General features: G+C 37.0%; 3 protein-coding genes across 3 annotated transcripts; 2 read left to right on the top strand and 1 right to left on the bottom strand.

Moving 5' to 3' along the window:
• Positions 1-1361: 1361 nt before the first annotated feature.
• Positions 1362-6579, top strand: LOC109428392 (OTU domain-containing protein 3-like). Its single transcript, XM_019704153.2, has 2 exons — positions 1362-2261; positions 6451-6579. The coding sequence occupies exons 1-2, from the start codon at positions 1362-1364 to the stop codon at positions 6577-6579; spliced, it is 1029 nt and encodes a 342-aa protein (XP_019559698.2).
• A 4945-nt stretch (positions 6580-11524) lies between these two features.
• Positions 11525-12595, bottom strand: LOC109432469 (adult cuticle protein 1). The gene is made up of 2 exons (XM_019708798.3): positions 12183-12595; positions 11525-12124 (listed from the first exon to the last, which is right to left on the bottom strand). Exons 1-2 carry the CDS (start codon positions 12186-12188, stop codon positions 11717-11719), a joined length of 414 nt encoding a protein of 137 aa, XP_019564343.2. The 5' UTR covers positions 12189-12595; the 3' UTR covers positions 11525-11716.
• Positions 12596-12671: 76 nt separating this feature from the next.
• On the top strand, positions 12672-13140 carry LOC109432471 (adult cuticle protein 1-like). The gene is made up of 2 exons (XM_019708800.2): positions 12672-12677; positions 12739-13140. The coding sequence occupies exons 1-2, from the start codon at positions 12672-12674 to the stop codon at positions 13138-13140; spliced, it is 408 nt and encodes a 135-aa protein (XP_019564345.2).
• The last annotated feature ends 5329 nt before the right edge of the window (positions 13141-18469 follow it).

Raw genomic sequence — 18469 nt, 5'->3', positions numbered from 1 at the left:
TGGTGCATTCCGACACCTGATCCGTTTGGTGATCAACCGCAGTGAACCTCGGAAGCCAACAATCGTAAAATGTACAAGCTATCAATTCGTACCACCACAATATCTGTAAGATTTGTGTTCAAAAACAAATCATACAATCTAAACAAAACTAAAATAGAGTTAGTTTATCGAATTGAAAGTTTATCCAGGTAATTTGACAGCAATCATTGTCGAATCAGCGTGGTTTTATGGTACGACACGCATGGATTTGATTCAATTTCACATTTACAACTTTCGGTTCACATTTTACCACTTACCGATTGTCCCTGATGTGGTCTTAGACTAGTTTCATGCAAATTATTAATCAGTTCTCCTAAAAAGACGCAAATTGATGTAATGCATGTATGGGTTTGGTTCATTCGTGCATTTCGCCAGTTCCGGCGAGGCACTCGAATCTGGTTCCGGAACACTACGGACCTGACTATTTTCTTGCTGACCGTTCTTCGCGTTATCGAAGAAGCCGTTATTTAGTGTGCTGCGTGTATGCGTTTGGTTTTTTTTCTACATTTGACCACTTCCGTCGGGGCACCTGGAACCGGTTTCGGCACACTATTGGTTTTCCAAAGTATGGTCTATGATTTTTTTGTTAACCGTTCATCAGCTTACCTAAAAAGTCATTAAATGTGCCCCACTTCCGATGGGGCAACCGTAATCGGTTGCGGAACACTACCGGTTGTCCCCAATATGGCCGTTAACTTTTTCTTGTTAAATCAAGATGCCTTAAAATCCGCGATTTGATGTGTTGCTTGCATGGGTTTGGTTCCCTTTTATATTTGGCCATTTCCGGCGGGACACCCGGAACCGGTTCTGGATCACAACCGATTCAGATATGTTCTGAAAATATTTTCCTGCTTACTGTTCATCAGGATATCAAAAAAGCCACGATTTGATATGTCCCTTGCATGGGTTTAATTAACTTTTATACTATGCCACCTCCGGTGGAACACCTGGAACCGGTTCCGATATGGTCTGAGAATACTTTCCTGCTAACTGTTTATCAGGTTATCGAAAAAGCTGTGGTTTGATATGTCACATGCATGGTTTTATTTCAATTTTATATTTGGCCACTTCCGACGGGACACCCGGAAGAGAAATGGCAACACAGTCAAAGATTCCAGAAAGAAATACTTCTATGTTAAAAAAAAAAAAAAACAAAAAAGCGCGAAGTTGAAAGTTTGCCGCGAAAACCTAATGATTTACATAGCTCAAGGCTCATTCTCTCTTAATCGTCTGTCAAGAACGGTGTCAAAGTCAAAGTGACTGGTGAAAAACCATAGTGCTAAAGTGAAATTGGAGTGGCAAAAACCAGTGAAAGTGAAAAGATGGAATTACAAGACGTGCGAATCAAAGTGGTACAAGTGCCTGGCGATGGAAATTGCCTTTTTTACGCAGTGGTGCAACAGTTGTCCGGGAGGAAGATCTTTGATTCCGAGTTTTACGAAGAAGCGATGAACTTACGCAGGGCAACTGCAGCATACCTGCGGGATCATAAGGCAGAAATGAAGGAAGTGATCCTGTCGGAGATAATCGACATAACAAACGAACCGACGGATAATATGGAAAATTGGCAAGTGGACGCCAAGATCGATCAACACTTGATAAATCTACAGAAAAGTGGAACTTGGGCTGGAGCTGAAGCATTGCTGGCTATGAAAGAGATGTTGGGAGTGAACATTAGGGTTTACAACCCTCATTATCAGCCGTTGGAGCTGACGTACGGTAATGGAGAGGGCAGAACGATTGAGGTCTATTACAACGGGGTTAATCACTATGATAGCGTAGAGCAAGGAGTAATGGAAGGAAATAAGGAACTTTTGAATGAGCAGAGGAAAGTTATTGAGCAAAGGGGAATGACACAACCGGAGAATGTTGGAAAGAACCAGGTGATAGTTGAGCAAGAACAAGAAAAGAAAGAGACAGAAACACGGAATGAAACGAACATTGAACAAACTGGGTTGGGTAATGATAGTCCACTGAGGAAAGAAAGAGCAAATACTAATGAAATAATGGATAATCAAGAAGGTAGTATTCATATCAGATCAGAAATAAATAAACAGGACCAAGGAAAGGACACAGCTAGAATAATTGAAGAACAATCAAGAAAGGATAAGGAATATGTTGAGATGGAAAATATCGAGCAACCAGATAATAAACTAATGAGTCAGACAATGAATGAACACGAGCAGGAAAGAAGTACGGAGGAAAGGCGAACGTGTACAGAAGTAAGCCAACGCGTTCAAAATACTCAAACAGATAATAACGGGGTAGTTAATATCATAAACAAGACAAAATGGATAAATTCTGGTAAATATAGATTAAAAATAAAAGAAGTCATAGAGGGTGAAGAAAGTTATTTATGGGCTGTGAGTCATCAAATGAGTGGATTATCTCCCGACTTGAAATGTTTTGAAGATTTACCAAAAGCATTATTAGAAGATATTAGGAAATTTGCAAATGAAACAGTAAAGGAAAACCAAAAAAGACCAGGAAAGGAAACATGGCAATTTATAGCAGATTTTTGGAAAAAAGAGATTATAATTTTTAACGAAGGAAATGAGGTAGTTAAATACAGACCAATTGGAATGCCAGATAGCGAGGTAATAGAAAAAGTAAAACTATTTTGTAGCATTAAAAATAATAGAATACAAACTGATAGCGTAGAAATGGTAACTTCAAAGGGAAGAGTCAAAGAAGCACATATTAATGAGAATAATGAAAATCCACATACTAACAACCAAAAAAAGGATCATAAGAAAGGTAAATATAAGGAACGTAAAGAGGAAATATCTATTGGTTCATTGAACGTTAGAGGATGTTGCCAACTATCGAAAAGAACAGAAATTGACGAGGAGCTATATCAAGCTAATATAGATATAGCAGTTCTCCAAGAGGCGAATATACAAGGAAGTAGAGCAAGTACTCCGCACTATAATTGGATTATGTCAGATAGAACACACGGGAATAATATGCGAGGGTTAGCTTTTCTAATCAAAAAAGGAGGAAAAGTAGGACTTAGGGACGTAAGGGATACAAGTAAGAATGTGATGACAGCCATTATGGAATATGAAGGACAATCAGAAGACTGGTTGATAGTTAATGTACATGCACCAAATGCAAATGCTAATTCATTTTTCGCGCAACTAGGAACGTTTATAAATGGGCATCCAAGAAAAAATAGATCAATTATTCTAGGAGATTTCAATTCTCAGATAGGTATAGAGGACTCAGATGAGGACGACATGGATAGGCTAGGAAAATTTATAGGGCATACACACACAAACGAGAATGGAGAATATATGAAAAATTTTCTAAAGATACATAAAATGAACATTATATCAATGAGATTTGACGAATCTGTATTAATCACTTGGACCAATGGAAATAAACAATCACAAATTGACCATGTAGTTGTAGCTCAGGAATCGGTAGTAAAGACAAAATTTGTAAGAGCAGTTTGGACAACAATTCAAAGCGATCACAAACTAGTCAAAGTAGGAATATACACAGATCAAAAGAAAGAAGAGAGAAAACAGAAAATTTTAAATAAAATGTTACAACCAAGCGCTCTAAAGGAAAAGGAGAAGAATAAAGAATTTGTTGAGGAATTAAACAAACATAATGGAATCGAATTAGACAAAGTTGATACAACCAAGGCTTATACAGAATTTACTAGGAAAGTTACTAAAAGTGCAAAAAAGGTTTTAGAAGGGAAGAAAACGCCATTGACTCCAAATAGGAAAAGAGCTATGACGAAGCTTATGAAAGCCAGGAAGCAGATGAGGTTAGCCAAGGAAAGAGGAATGGGCACAGATTGGTTTAGGCAAAATATCAGTATTAGAAGACAAGAATATGCTAGCAAGGTAAAAGAACACAACGAAAAAGAAGTTTGTAAATTTTACAATGAGTTACAAGACTATGAGATAGGTGAAAGAATAAAACGGTCGTATAGGTTTTTGAGGAATTTTATGAGAAGTAAAGAACCTAAAAAACCAAATATTTCAATCAAAAGATGGGCAGAAGAATTAGAACTTACCGAAGGTACTCCAATAGAAATAGAACCTGATAAAGAAAGTTTGACGGAAGGACCCAGTAAAGAAGAGATAAGAGACATTATAAGGGGTTTAGCAAATGGGAAAGCGGCAGGACAGGATGGAATTAAAAATGAATTTATTAAATATGCTAACGAAGAAACAGTGGATGAATTATATAACATAATCAAAAAAGTATGGGAAACTAATAGTATACCAGAGCAGTGGAAACAATCTGTTCAAATACCAATACCAAAATGCAAAAAACCAAAAGAAACAAAAGACTATAGAAGAATAAGTTTGTGTAACCTAGGATATAAAATTTATGCTAAATGGCTAATGCAAAGACTCAAGGAATATGCAGGAGATCCAGACTATCATCAAGCAGCATTCACCAACAATAGATCTACAGATGATCAGATGTTTTATGCTAGGCGATTTTTAGAGGAAAGATGGAACGGAGGAGAAACAACAATTGTAGCATCAATAGACATAAGAAAAGCATTTGACAATGTTAAGATAGCAGAAATACCGAGGGTTGTCCGTAAATTATTAGTACCTGAACACATTATAAGTAGAGTTATGCAAGCACTGAATGTAGAAAAAACTTGTATTCTGTGGAATGGAGTTAGTACAGAAGAAAAAATGAAAGTTAAGGGGATTAAACAAGGGTGCCCGTTATCACCGTATATATTTACACTTATTCTACAAGATGTTCTAAGGGAGGTAAAAAGAAAATATCCTAGAGTTAACCTTTTGGAACTGAATAATGATAAATTACCAATAATTCTAGTATTTGCTGACGACATTCTAATTATAGCTAAAACTTTAGAAGAGGTGGAGGATATTGTCAAAATCTTAAAAATAGAGTTAGAAAAAATAGGTTTAGAGATAAACAATAATAAGAGTCAAATAATGATAAGAGAACCAATGTCAGACCGAAATATACCAAAAGAGGTTCTAATAAATGGAGAGACTTATGAAGTTGTAAATACCATGAGATACTTAGGAACATATTTATCGGAAACATTGGATAGACCTCAAACTTCAAGGAAAAGATGTAAATTGGCAATAGGTAGTAGTAAAATAATGATTGAATTCCTGAGAAAATACAAACCTAATTGGAATCTGGCTAAGCTAATGTATAAAACAGTTATATCTCCAGCAATCACTTACGGATTAAAAACAGCCACCTTAGTTAAAAGCAATAGGAAGTCAATTACTAGATATGAAATGCAGATATTAAGAGAAATGGTTAAGTATTGTAGAGAAAAACCAAAAGGAAGGATAACAGCTTCAAAGTTACTCGATGGAAAGACAGCAGTTAAAAAAATAAGAGTCATGAGAATAAATTATTGGGGACACATACAGAGAAGATTAGAAGGACATCCGCTGAAAATAGCAGAAAAAATAAAATGCAGAAAGAGAAAAATAGGAAGACCAGCCAAAACATGGAAGACAGCAATAAGAGAAGATAAGAATAAGTTACCTAATATAACAGACGAAGATTGGAATAGAATAGCGAAAGATAAAAATGAACTGAAAAAGCAAGCAGAAGAGATATATAAAACAATAGGTAGTGAAGAAGAATCAGAGTCAGGCGTAGATGAAGAGTAAAATTATTGTAATTATAATTACTATTATGTTGTGCTGTGTATAGCAATAGTAAAAATGTTATACAGGGTTTATGTAGTAGGGTGGCGAACAACTTGGGCTGGTGTTTTGGATAGTTTTCCGCTGTAGCTCAATCGGTTTCAGATCAGTTGACTCGTATTTTTGTACACGTCTAGTTATTATACGTATCTTACTGCGTACGGGGGATCGAGTCGATTGGGTTGGAATTGACTGTGTTGTAGCGGGATGGTGCCCAAAATAGGTACCCCATCGAGATAGTTCCTATATGTCCACAAGAAAGAAATTTGGACGGACATTATTACTACTGTTATACTTATTTATTCCTTTTCTTTATAGATCTTTCATACGATACTAAAGTTGCTCATATGTAATATGACCAACACACGATAAGCCGTAGGGCCTGACAAGTAAATTACGTCTCTTCATCTGATGCATTCGAAGTCATACGCATATGGATGATCCGTAATACGGTGGCGATTATTACCCAGCCAGTAGTCAAACCTATCCAAGCCTATACTGACAGCTCTGGACACGTACTGGAAACAAAGGATGCAGCCTTTCTATATAACAAAACTACATATAACCAAGATTGTACAATTAATTAATAAAAATAAATAAAAACAAAAGCGGGAAAAATACTGGAACCAATCTAAAGAGAAATTCCTTCTTTTATTGTCTCGCCTCAAAATAAAAAAATAACTTGATATTTATTTTATTTACTTATTTATATCTTTATTACAATCAATAGGTGGGGAATCAATTAAAGGAAAAAGAAAAAGAATCAACAAAGAACAATAAGCTGATAGAAGGAAGCGGGAACAACGAAGCAAGATTACAATTCGAAGTAATGCGAACAGGAGCCAATAGAGGACAATGACTAAGCGAAAGGTCAATATATGAGCATAGGAACTGCTAAATATCCCGAGAATCAGGAACGAGGACAAATTGGAGAACCAATCATTGCTGGAGAAAACAAATGCAAACAAGGATAATGATGGAATGGATAATACAAGGAGCAGAACATCGAAAATGGTGAGATCGAAACAATTATTCACTTCACTTATTATATTACCTCCAATAAATTAAATACGCGCTAGGTTTGAAGAAAACAACTTCAAACCCGGAAGTGTGTATGTAATATCATTATCCATTTGATAACGGTAATACAGACATGCGGGGCTTATTGTATATGAAAGTGACTTCTGAATGGACGTGTCTCTCCAGCCATTCTGAAATGGGTCACTGGATCTGCAATAGAGCTATCACCCTCTAGCTCCCGGACTTAAGCTAATTGCAATCAGCATAAACAAAAGCGTTGCAAAAAGCTAATTTCCATAATACCACTGCCGGACAGTGGGGGTTAGAAGGACCACACACACACACACACACACTTCCGACGGGACACCCGGAACCGGTTCCGGGACACTACCGGTTCAGATATGGTGTGAGACTATTTTTCTGCGTACCATTCATCAAGTTATCGAAAATGCCGTAGTTTGATGTGCCGCATGGATGGGTTTGTAGCGTTTTCATATCTGGCCCCTTCCTGGGGTACCGGTCCGGAACACCTAAATGGCCATAACTCCGGAACGGCTGGACCGATGTGAGCCATTTTCAATAGGAAACAATGGGACCAGATTCCGCGTCGAATGAACCGTCGGTCATTAAAATCGGTTGAGGTTTACTGCCAAAAAGTGATGTGAGTTTTTTTGTACACACACATACACACACACACATACACACACACACACATACACACACACAGACATCACCTCAATTCGTCGAGCTGAGTCGATTGGTATATAAGACTTGACCCCTCCGGAGGCTCTATCAAATTTTCGTTTTTGGAGTGAACATATAGCCTTTCGGTACACCTTGGTGTACGAGAAAGGCAAAACGAAAAGACTGCTAAATATTAACGAAGAAAGAATAGGTATCGAATGCGTGAGAAAATTGTGGACATATAAACTACATACACGATAGAAGAAGTGAAGATCAAGAGGACAAAAAGAAAACAGAAGATGAAGAAAACTTTCAATACTGATCACATAATTAAGATAGAAAAGTAGAGAAGACAAAGAGGACGGAAAAGCAGGAAATAATGAGCAGATAATACTAGAAAGGAAGACATAGAAAACAGAAACACTGAGGAGACAAATAAAATAGAGATGACAGCTGAGATTTAGCAAATTTGGAGTACAAAACAAGGGAAGACAAGGAATGCAGAGAAAAAAAGAGCATTTTCTATCGGATCTTCTAGAGTAAACATTAAAGATCAAAAAATCAGTTGTGCATTTTTTTGTCTTTACTAACGTGGCTTCTCGCCCTTGGTGAGTTCGCCACGACTAAGCCGGGCGTGAGATATGGATAAAAAAACGAAAAAATGATCAATGCAGAAAATGCATAACATGCAGAGAAGGCAATAAATAAAACATGTAGAATATATAGGAGACAAAAAAGATAAAGAGACAGAAAATAAGAGATGACAGTTCAAGTAGCAAATACAGATAAAATAAATAACAGGAAAATGAACAAATATTGCTGAGAAGACCGTTTCTGGTAGAGAAACATAAAACTCAGAGAAAATAAAGTAATATAATTACATATTAACATGCAAAAATTTAAATGAAAAACTCATTGAAAAGTAAGGAGGCAAAAAGACAAAAATCTAAAGAAAGATATTAAAATAGGTAAAGCAATCGAAACAGAAAAGTCAGAAAAGATGCAGGGATAAGACAGATCAGTGCTGCAATTTTTCGACAGGCCCTTCTAATAGCGATATTTAGCTTTTTTTCATTTTCTCCGTTTTGGTTTTCCTGTCAATGTTGCTTTCCGATAAGCAACACGGGAGCGAAATGAAATAGGAACTCACACTCGCACGCAGCGTGCTGAAATCGAGAGCTGACAGGGCTAAATTTCCATTCAATTTTCTGTAGTAGAGTGTTTTCACCCGTGGTAGCGTATAGGGCACTCACTCTCACAAGCCATAGCTTGAGACGAATTGCCTGACAGCATGAGTAGTGTGGATGATTGGGAATTGAACTTGGTTGGTCGCTCACGAATGGTGCTGTCGGACTCTGTCAGTTCGCACATCGAGGAACTGAAAACGACACCCGCAGTCATTCATGTTCGACTGAAAAACAGGCACTGACACTGATATTTAATAGGCCTGAGAAGGATAAAACAGATAAGCTAGAAAGAAAAAAAATAAACAAACAAATAAAAGACAGCAAATTGCGAAAAAGGAAATTAAAGAAAAAGGAAAAATAGCAAACGTGGAAAGTGAAAAAATAGGAAAGCAGAAGATACTGAACAGACAGAGAAGATAAAAATAATAGAGAGACAGATAAAATCACACAGATGGAAAAAAATACAGAAATATCGAGAAAACATAGAATGCAAAAGTCAGTAGACAGAAAAGACTAGAAAATAGAATAGACAGAAAACCAAAGATACACGAAGAAGATAGAGAAAACAATAATAGATTGGAAGACCGAGAAAGAAGAAAATGCAAAGAAGACTGGAAATGCAAAGAAAATGGAAAGTCGAAGTAAATACTCAAATCTAGAGACATTGAGAAGGCAGAGAAGTGAAATATAAAAAAAAGATGACCGATATGATAAAGAAGAAAGAATATGCATATTGCTTGAAAAGACAGAGTAAACAGGAATGAAAAAATGATGGATCAGATGAAAGGACAAAGGTAAAATGACAAAAATGTTTACTAGTTAAAGAAGATTGTAATGAAACAATATTTTGTAGAAAACTGACAAGTCATGGAGAGCAAAATACATACATATAGATGTGAAGACAGACAAAAAGCAAGGCAAAGCAATTAGGAACTAGAAATGATATGGATAGAAAGAAGGCTCGTTAACAACTTTGTATTAGGGCAGCCATCTTTATCCAGTCAATTATGAGCCTGGAGCTGCAATCACCTGCCCTGTGATCACCTGGCGAAAGTGAAAAGCCCCTTTCAATGGCTCTTAATTACTTATTGACAGGTGAGATAAATGTACCTGTGGGTGGCACTCCTTCGGTAATTAACTTCCACAGACCCTTTCCAAATACCGCCCCACACAACTGTAAGTGAACTGACTGGACTTGGACTGAAACGCTCAAGCAGCTCACCTGCTAGGAACAATTACCAACGTCGGTTCTAAGCACCACACTGCACCGGCTGCGACGCTCCCATTTCATAACCCATTTTGTAACAAGGCTTGTCGCCAATCATGTTCCCAAGCACGCACAAAAACATATTTAAACCGGGATCTGGAGCAAACTACTACATATCGCCGCATGGTGATAGTAGTTTGCTCCAGATCCCGGTGGCTGGTTGGATCTAAGTCGACAACAAGAGGAGCGTGGGATATAAATTTCAATTAGAATAGCACATTAACGGCAACGCACGATTAAGTCAATTTGCAAAACCATCCAGTCATTAAAGTCCACTTACTGATGGAAATCTAAGTACCTCCTCCACTCCATCCCACGGATGGATTGTTGTTTCATTGGAATACAGTATGCGGCAGGAAAAAATGCGAAAGTGTTTTTCAACTTAAAACCTCGTTTTCGTCCATTTGACGTTAACCAATCAATTTTTCAACGTTCCATGGTCTCTAATTGGCTAGTTTTCTGAAAAGTTAATTAAAAATTTTCAGATTTTGGTCACTAACCTTTAGAGGGCGGCGCCTGAAGCTGAAGACAATCAGAATTGTCAAACCGCAGAAAAGTTCACAGGTCGCTAAATTTCGTAACTGATAAAACAAAATTTTTAATTTTCTCTACAATATCATCAAATATATGTACTTATTTCATCTAGTATGTGAAACTACATGGCTCTGGATCAGTGTGGTCTGGTTGTTCATCGAATTTAAGCTAATTTTTATACTGCTATATGCATTTTGCTTAATGACCATTGGGCGCGCCGTTTATTGATACCCGCTTAATAGGCTTACATTATCACATGTTAAACATCAAATATGTTCATTTTTATTTTTAAGTGCTAGAATATAGACATTGACTGATACACTGCAATGAAAAAATATTCATATGTATCCCATATTTAGTGTGTAATAGTGCCTTGAAGTTTTCGCATTTTTTCCTGCCGCATCCTGTAGATAAGCAGTGGCCGGTCGCCGCAGAAGCTGAACGACATTGTCGAACGATTCACATACTTACTAGTTAGGGTTTCTCCATATGGTCATATAGCAACTTACACCAGCAACTGGTAAAGAGATTTCAAGAGATTTTTTCTAGAGTATTCAGAACACGTAGTTTATGGTCAGCCCCTAAAAAGTTCCTTGTATGGAATTACAATGCAATCCTCGGTTGATCAGTTTGACACTGGTTTACATTACCTCCTGGTACCTAACCTCCCAGGTAACAATTTGATGCTGTACAAACGTTTCTGCAACAGTAAAACATCTGTAAATCAGCTTTCATTTGAACAAAAGCTGAGCACAAAAGGTCGAATCCTTTATTCAGCTCCTAAACATCTACATCTATTCTATTCAACTTGATATTCAGCCTTATATGTATTGCTGATTAAAGAAGTTGAACAAGCCATACTTCAGACCAATATTCAGCAGTCATTGTATTTAGCCACAGACCAGCTACTGTTCAGCTCATACTGTCACTGTTCAGCATTCATTGTAACTTGGGCTGGTTCATCTTGTGACCCACTCACTTGTTCCAATAGAGTTAGAAGCCGTCCATAAACCCCGGGACTTACCACACAAATTTAAAAAAAATCATTACGCAGGGGGGGGGGGGTTGGAATATCCCGAAAAATTACCTCGCGGTTAATCAACAGCCCCTTGGCATCCATTTGATTTATTGTAATTCATATCATATATGAAATGTTCTTCATTGAGGTCAATTATCTTCAGAGATGTGGATTTAACACGGTTAATGCAATTTAAAATTTATATATTGATCACTTTTGGAACTTTACAAGCGGTTGGAAGAATTTATCACATTATGTTCTAAGTGGAAGCCGTCATTTCCAATGATCACCAAGTGCCGGCAGCTGGAGCCAAGTTCAGGGATTTTTGGTTAACGACATGTCCTGGGAGAGGGGCCTTGTGCACAGCTCCGGGATTGGCAGCGACGTACGTAGCACCACCGTGGTGAGGAACAACTGGAGCAGCGTGAACATGGCGATGATCCCAGTGGCTATCGTAGACTGCGACGGAAGCTGGGGCATGGTGGACATACGAGCTGTGAACAGAGACGGGCGCATAGCCGTGATGAGCCCAGGCGTGATGATGATTTGGCTGGATGTAGGATAGATCATGATAATTGGCGTAGGACACTACGGGAGTTCCAGCATAACCATGTCCATGATGGGCGTAAATCGATGGGACGTAAGAAGCATCCGCGACAGCGGAAATGACCATGATGACTACTGCTGCAACGCACTGTAAGATAAATGTGTTATGAAATATTGTAGCTCCAGAAAATTTCACAATAACCTACCTTCATTTTGTGATACTCTTCGATGAGCTAGAGATAAGTGAACAAGTGAAGAACTGAACTCTGTATGAACTGATTTGGCAAAAATTGATCGTTATATACGAAAACGTTGAACGATAGTAGACGCGGAAACGTGCGAATTAACCCAAAAAAGATAAGATCCAATTCGCGATAGTTAATTATTTTCAATCTACACAGCGATGCGATAGTCTTTTTCGGTTGCTCAAAAAATGATGAATTAAGAATTCTCTTCGATGCGTGAAGCACGGTGAAGGTGTGCGCAAAATTTATTGTTGTCTACTTTTGCGGTCATTTATCTCATTAAACAGTGCGTCCCGTTGAAGAATTATGTATGACTTCAAATTTAAAATGTCGATGCGTGAAATTGACATGAGTGGTTATAAAACAATCTTGCGGGTGGGTTTAGCAAATCACAGCGCTCCCAGCATTCAATCTGTTTAAACCATCGAGAAACAATTTTAAAATTTTAGAATGAAGGTAGTTCCAAGTTTCATTTGCTTGGTATTCAATTTTATTCATAGAATTTTCTTATTTTCAGTGTATCGCAACTGTAATTTTGATGGCTCTTGCTGTTGCCGCTGAAGCATCCTACGCCACCCAAATCTACGCCCACCATGGACATGGTTATGTCGCCTCTCCCTATGGAGTTTATGCTGCCCATCACGGTTCAACCATCATCCAATCGAACGATGATCATCAAGCTTGGGCCCATCACGATTATTGGCCAGCTGCTACTTATCACTCGCATGTGCACCATGCTCCACCAGCCCTAGGACATTGGGATCATCACCGCCACGCTCATGCTGCTCCGGTGTTGCCTAATCACCACACTGCTACGTACGTAGCCGTCAATCCTGGAGCGGTGCACAAGGCTCCACTTCCTGGACATATTGTCAACCAGAAGTCTCTGAATTTGGCTCCAGCTTCGGGGCTTTGGTAAGGACCTTTAGATTTTTCGAGCAAGCAACTTGAAATACAAATTGACGCAAATCATTAGCTTCAATTGTAGTTTTACTTCAACAAGTGATCTATTACATTTATTACATAAGTATTTCCTTTTTAAATTCGATGATCGATTTTTGCTTGCATATTTTTTATTTGTTTATCTCAAATTTTGCATCAGCATTTCACGGTGTGCCAAAAACCGTTATTAACAAATAAAAATGTCCACCAAAATGGCACCCGGCATTTGGAAGATATGCTATTCTGAAAATTTGAAAATATTTCATCGAGGGAAACTAAAGTTTTTGTGATTTAAAGATTTTGAGCCATTTCTATCTATTTCTATAGGATTTTCGTATATGAGTAAAAATGCACGCACGGTGTACCTGAAACCGCTATTAACAAATATAAATGTACACCAAACTGACACCTGGCATTCGATAGTATATCTTATAGCATCACCTCCGAAAATTTGAAAATGTTTTATCGAGGGAAACCAAAGTTTTGACTGTTTGAAGCTATTTTCATAAAATTACAGTCAGGCTTCGTTATACACGGTACCACCCACTTTACGCCCACCGCAATTTCTCTGTTGTCTTTCAACCAATTCCGTTAATTTTTGGAAGATGCCGCAACTACTCCCTAAGAAATGAGCTCAACTGGATATAAGGCAGCCGAAAAATCGCGGTGGGCGTAAAGTACCACCAACCGTGTATAACGAATCCTGACTGTAGCTCATATATGGGAATATTGTCAATCGGTGCTTTCATAACAAAAACAAATAATAACACTGATCGACAAAATTTTAAAAAAGTTCGTATTATGGGAAGAGAAAAAAAAAGAACAGCGTTTTGGAACCCTAGAAGTGCCATAGTGAAAGAATTTTCGAAACATATTGGAACGGGATTTCACAGTTTATGACCAAAGTTTGAATTGAGAACTTGGGTGTTCAATTGATATATGCATAAGGGTTTCAGGGTTTCTAGGGTAGATATTGAAGCTCTTTAAGTAAACCTAAATGCTTATCATTTTTCTTTCAAGCTTTTATGCGTCATGCTACCAACGTTTTTTCCGTTAATTTGGAAATATTTCACTTGAATGATCATCAGTAACAACAATTTTAATCTTTGATTCCAATTTCATTGGGGATATACATACTATCGCTTTGTCTATAGACATGTTGAAAACACCTAAGGTACACCGGGGCAAGTTGAAACGGGTGGGGCAAGATGAAACAGAGGATTAACATGGTGTATTCCAATGATCGCTAACAGCTAAAACACCATAGCACATACATAGTTTATGAATCAAACCTGAGAATTCAAACAATCTTTTGTCGAAAAAAAAATTGCAAATTGTATTGAAAACTATTTCAAAACTTTGCGTTTCATCTTGCCCCACCCGTTTCAACTTGCCCCGGTGTACCTTATTTAGTTTTGTAATAGTATCGCAAAAATGGGATATATAATCAATGTTTTAGATGAGTTACAAAATATTTATTTATTGCGAGGAATGATTAACACCTTCTTCTTCTTCTTCTTCTTCTGTATGGCTCTACGTTTCCACTGGAACATGGCCTGCCTCTCTCCAACTTAGTGTTCTTTGAACACTTCCACAGTTATTAATTGAAGGGCTTTCTTTACCTGCCATTGCATGAATTAGTATATTGTGAGGCAAGTACAATGATACACTATGCCCAGGGAGTCGAGAAAATTTGCCCAACCGGAACGGTAATCGAACCCGCCGTCTCCGAATTGGCGATCCAAAGCCTTAACCACTAGGCTAACTGGAGACCCTTGAAGAATGATTAACATGTGAAATTGAAATAATATTCTATGAAGTTACTACTTTTCCAATATACTTTATCATATATCTTATATTTTCTAACCACTGCGATTGTTCAATGAAATGTTATCCAATTTTCAGAGAGAAGTTATTTGAATATCGAATCTTTGGAATGGCGCATGTGAATTATTATGTGTTAATAGCGGTTTCAGGCACACCGCGCGCGCATGTTTACTCCTATAAGAAAATCCCATAGAAATGACCCAAAATCTTCAAATCACAAAAACTTTAGTTTCCCTCTTTGTAACATTTTCAAATTTTCAGAGGAAATACTAGAATAGTATATGTTCCAATGCCGGGTGCAATTTGGGTGGACATTTTTATTTGTTAATTTCGGTTTTAGGCACACCGTGATTTATCTTGACCTAAACAAACAACTTGCTTGGCCATTTTTATTCTAGCCTCACTTTTGAGAAGGGCCCAAGCCAAAAAATCAATGAAAATAAAAATAAAAAACAATTGGAAACGGTCTGTCCAGTTGATGAGCGAAGTCATCAGAAGTGTGAGCTTGTTATGTTATCAAAAAAAAATCGAAAATACATCTTTCGAGATAATTGATTTTTAAACTTTATTTTTCAAATAAAATGAAAAACACTTTATGCAGTTCAGTGTCATAATTTTTATTTTATACGACTCATTTCAGTATCATAATGGCTAACTTTTTCGTACCGATTCATAAGGCAACTGAAATGAGTTGCATAATGAAAAATAGTTGCATAATGTTCATAATGCAACTCATTTGAGTTGCATTATGAACATTATGCAACTCAAATGAGTTGCATTATGAAAAAATCATTGCATAAAATTTTGTATGGAACTCATTGCAAAACTCGATTTTTTCAGCACTCTTCGTATTTATCCAACTCGGCAAGCCTCGTTGGATAAATGTACGACTCGTGCTGAAAAAATCAACTTTTGGCAACTCGTCACATAAATAACTATTTTTATACAGTGCGTACATGCTCCATATAGGACACATTCCACGCATTATGTTTTGCGCGAGAATCAAACTTTTGCTTTTTCTAAATACATGCTAACCAGCATATCAAACGATCAGATTTGAATAGAAGATTCATTTTATGCTTTCTAATTGAGAATCGGACCTTTATACTTCGAAAGAAATCCAGAAATACAGCGTAACGGGACACCATCGTAAAAAATGACGAATTTTGAAAAAAACCGCGATGTAGAAGTGCGTGGAATGTGTCATAGTTCCTTGAATTGTCTGATATATTGCCGAAGCTGATCATTGAAAAATTTCAATGAGCTTTGCTTAAGCCCTTCTTAATAAATACAGTGCTGGACATTCGTATAGCCGAGGCCCAACAATGTTCAAAAAATGTGTCAGGAAACTCATACAAAAGATTTTATGATAATTTTTTTTATGGCAGTGATAGTATATCTAGTACTGTTTTATGAAAAAGTGATACATCAAACTTACATCCCAAGTAACAATTTCTATGCCTTTTGCTCTTAGACATTATTTATTAAGGTTTTGTCATGGATTTGGTAAGCCCTTTTAGATTTAATGAAGCCGTTCATGTAGTTAACAGCTTTAACAACAAAAGCAACTTTAAAATAGCTTGAAGATATCTAGAAGTCCTAGGAATAAAACCTATTTGCTTGCTTTTTTGATAAGCAATAATGTCATTGTAAACGAACTGTTAAGTACGTATTAAAACTTCATCTTAAAACTTCTTCTCCTGCACAATAAATTTTATACGCTACACAAATGAAAAGATAATCGATTAAGCACAATTTGGGGTCATTATGATTGAAACTTACGTGATAGGAAAACCTCTGGTAGGCATAATTTTTCTGGCTAGGTGATCAAACCAGCTTCCTTCACTAGAGTTCGATTGCAATCGGGGTTTCCGAAGCAACTGATGGGTGGGTATTGCATCGTTTGTTCTGGGTCTGGCACTACAATTGTGCATAAATAATTACTCTATCGCGCCCAGCCGCAGTCGGCTTATCAAATAATACAATATACTCACTCACCAAGCACTCGAACAGCCTCAAAAACATGGGACACCACCAAAAAATGCACGACAATATCAATGTTTTTGGTTTATTTACATTTTTGACGGATGTCGGTCAAGCGAAGTGTTCTTAAGAGCAATCAGTCCGAGCCCACACTTCCCTAAAACTTAACAGTGTTTGTGTAGTGCACATAATTATGCGTTAAGAATAAGTAGGTGTTTGCTAGTCATTGCATAGTATTCATAAAGAACAACAACTCTAGAGCATGTTCCTTTTATACTAACTGATCTTAAACCATCTTAAACAAAACCAGGAGGATTTAACTTGACGGCATCCATATTTTTCATTACGATGATCAATTTCGGCTTGCCAAGTGTGTACGCCATGTTGATGTTTGGACTGTAAATCGAATTCATGGTTTTGCACGAGGAAATAAAATGATTATTATTTATATGCCAAAAACCTCAAAATGACGTGGCACACCGCCTTTTTAGAAGCAGTTCATTGCATTTCACGGTAAACTTTTTTTGGCATAGATTTTTTGCCACAGTAACAGGGCTTTCCTCGTGAAAATTTGCAAATAAACATTATGGCCATGGATGATTGATATAATTTTCGTTCTTGCATTATTAATCATTTGCAATTTACTGCCAATTTATGTGATGATTTTATTTTCAGATTCAGTTTGATTCTTTGGTTTTAATCGTTCTTTTAGGATGTTGTACGAACTCCAAAACGGCATGTTGTTCTTCTTGCGACCTACATCGCAAATCTTATCTAAGCTGTATAGTATACTACAAGAATATGCCACAAAACCAAGAAGCATACATAACGTTTTAAGAGTTGGTTTTAACAACCTCCTGTAGGGTGGGCCCTTTTGGGTTTTAATGGGTTTTATTGCGGGTTTATTAGAGCTGTTAGGATTTCTAAGCTTTAAAATGAGTTTTAACTGTTTGATTGTAACAACAGCTTGTAAGCAATGAGAAAACTAAAAATGTTACTTGGGATGTACACTGAAACAAAAAGGAGGGTAAAAAACCCTTCAAATGTTATTTTTTGTCTAGATATTCGTTTAGCCGAGGTGAATGAAAAATAGGTTTTCAATATAATTTTTGTTATTTCGTGACTGTATTTCGTGTATATACCCCAAGGCATTCAGTTTATGACGTGTTAGCAAGATAATTGACCCTAAAAGTTTATTTATTTGTGAAATTCAAAGAAATATTACAAAAATTTGTCCCGATAAGGAGAAACGATGATAAACTTGTTCATTTTTATTCTGGAAAATGCTTTCTGTACACACTCTAATGTTAGCTAAATTAGTTGTCTTTAAAACACGGCACAGAATTATTGTTGGAAATGTTTAAATTATTGCATAAAATGTCGTGAGAAAATAAAGTATATAGATTTTCGGCTGGGTTTGATGCTCACCCAGCCGAAAATCTATATACTTTATTTGATTGATATTACCTAAAATATATAGTTCTGTGCAGTGATAA

This window comes from Aedes albopictus, chromosome 2, assembly GCF_035046485.1.
Source record: "Aedes albopictus strain Foshan chromosome 2, AalbF5, whole genome shotgun sequence".
In the NCBI taxonomy this organism is placed as follows: domain Eukaryota; kingdom Metazoa; phylum Arthropoda; class Insecta; order Diptera; family Culicidae; genus Aedes; species Aedes albopictus.
The sequence above is the reverse complement of the archived record's forward strand: the minus strand, read 5'-3'. Positions and strand labels throughout refer to the sequence as shown.

Coding starts and splice junctions, on each gene's coding strand:
- LOC109428392 (XM_019704153.2), top strand. CDS start 1,362: ATGGAATTACAAGACGTGCGAATCAAAGTGGTACAAGTGCCTGGCGAT. Junction 2,262..6,450: donor AAAGGCGAACGTGTACAGAA/GTAAGCCAACGC, acceptor TACAATCAATAG/GTGGGGAATCAATTAAAGGA.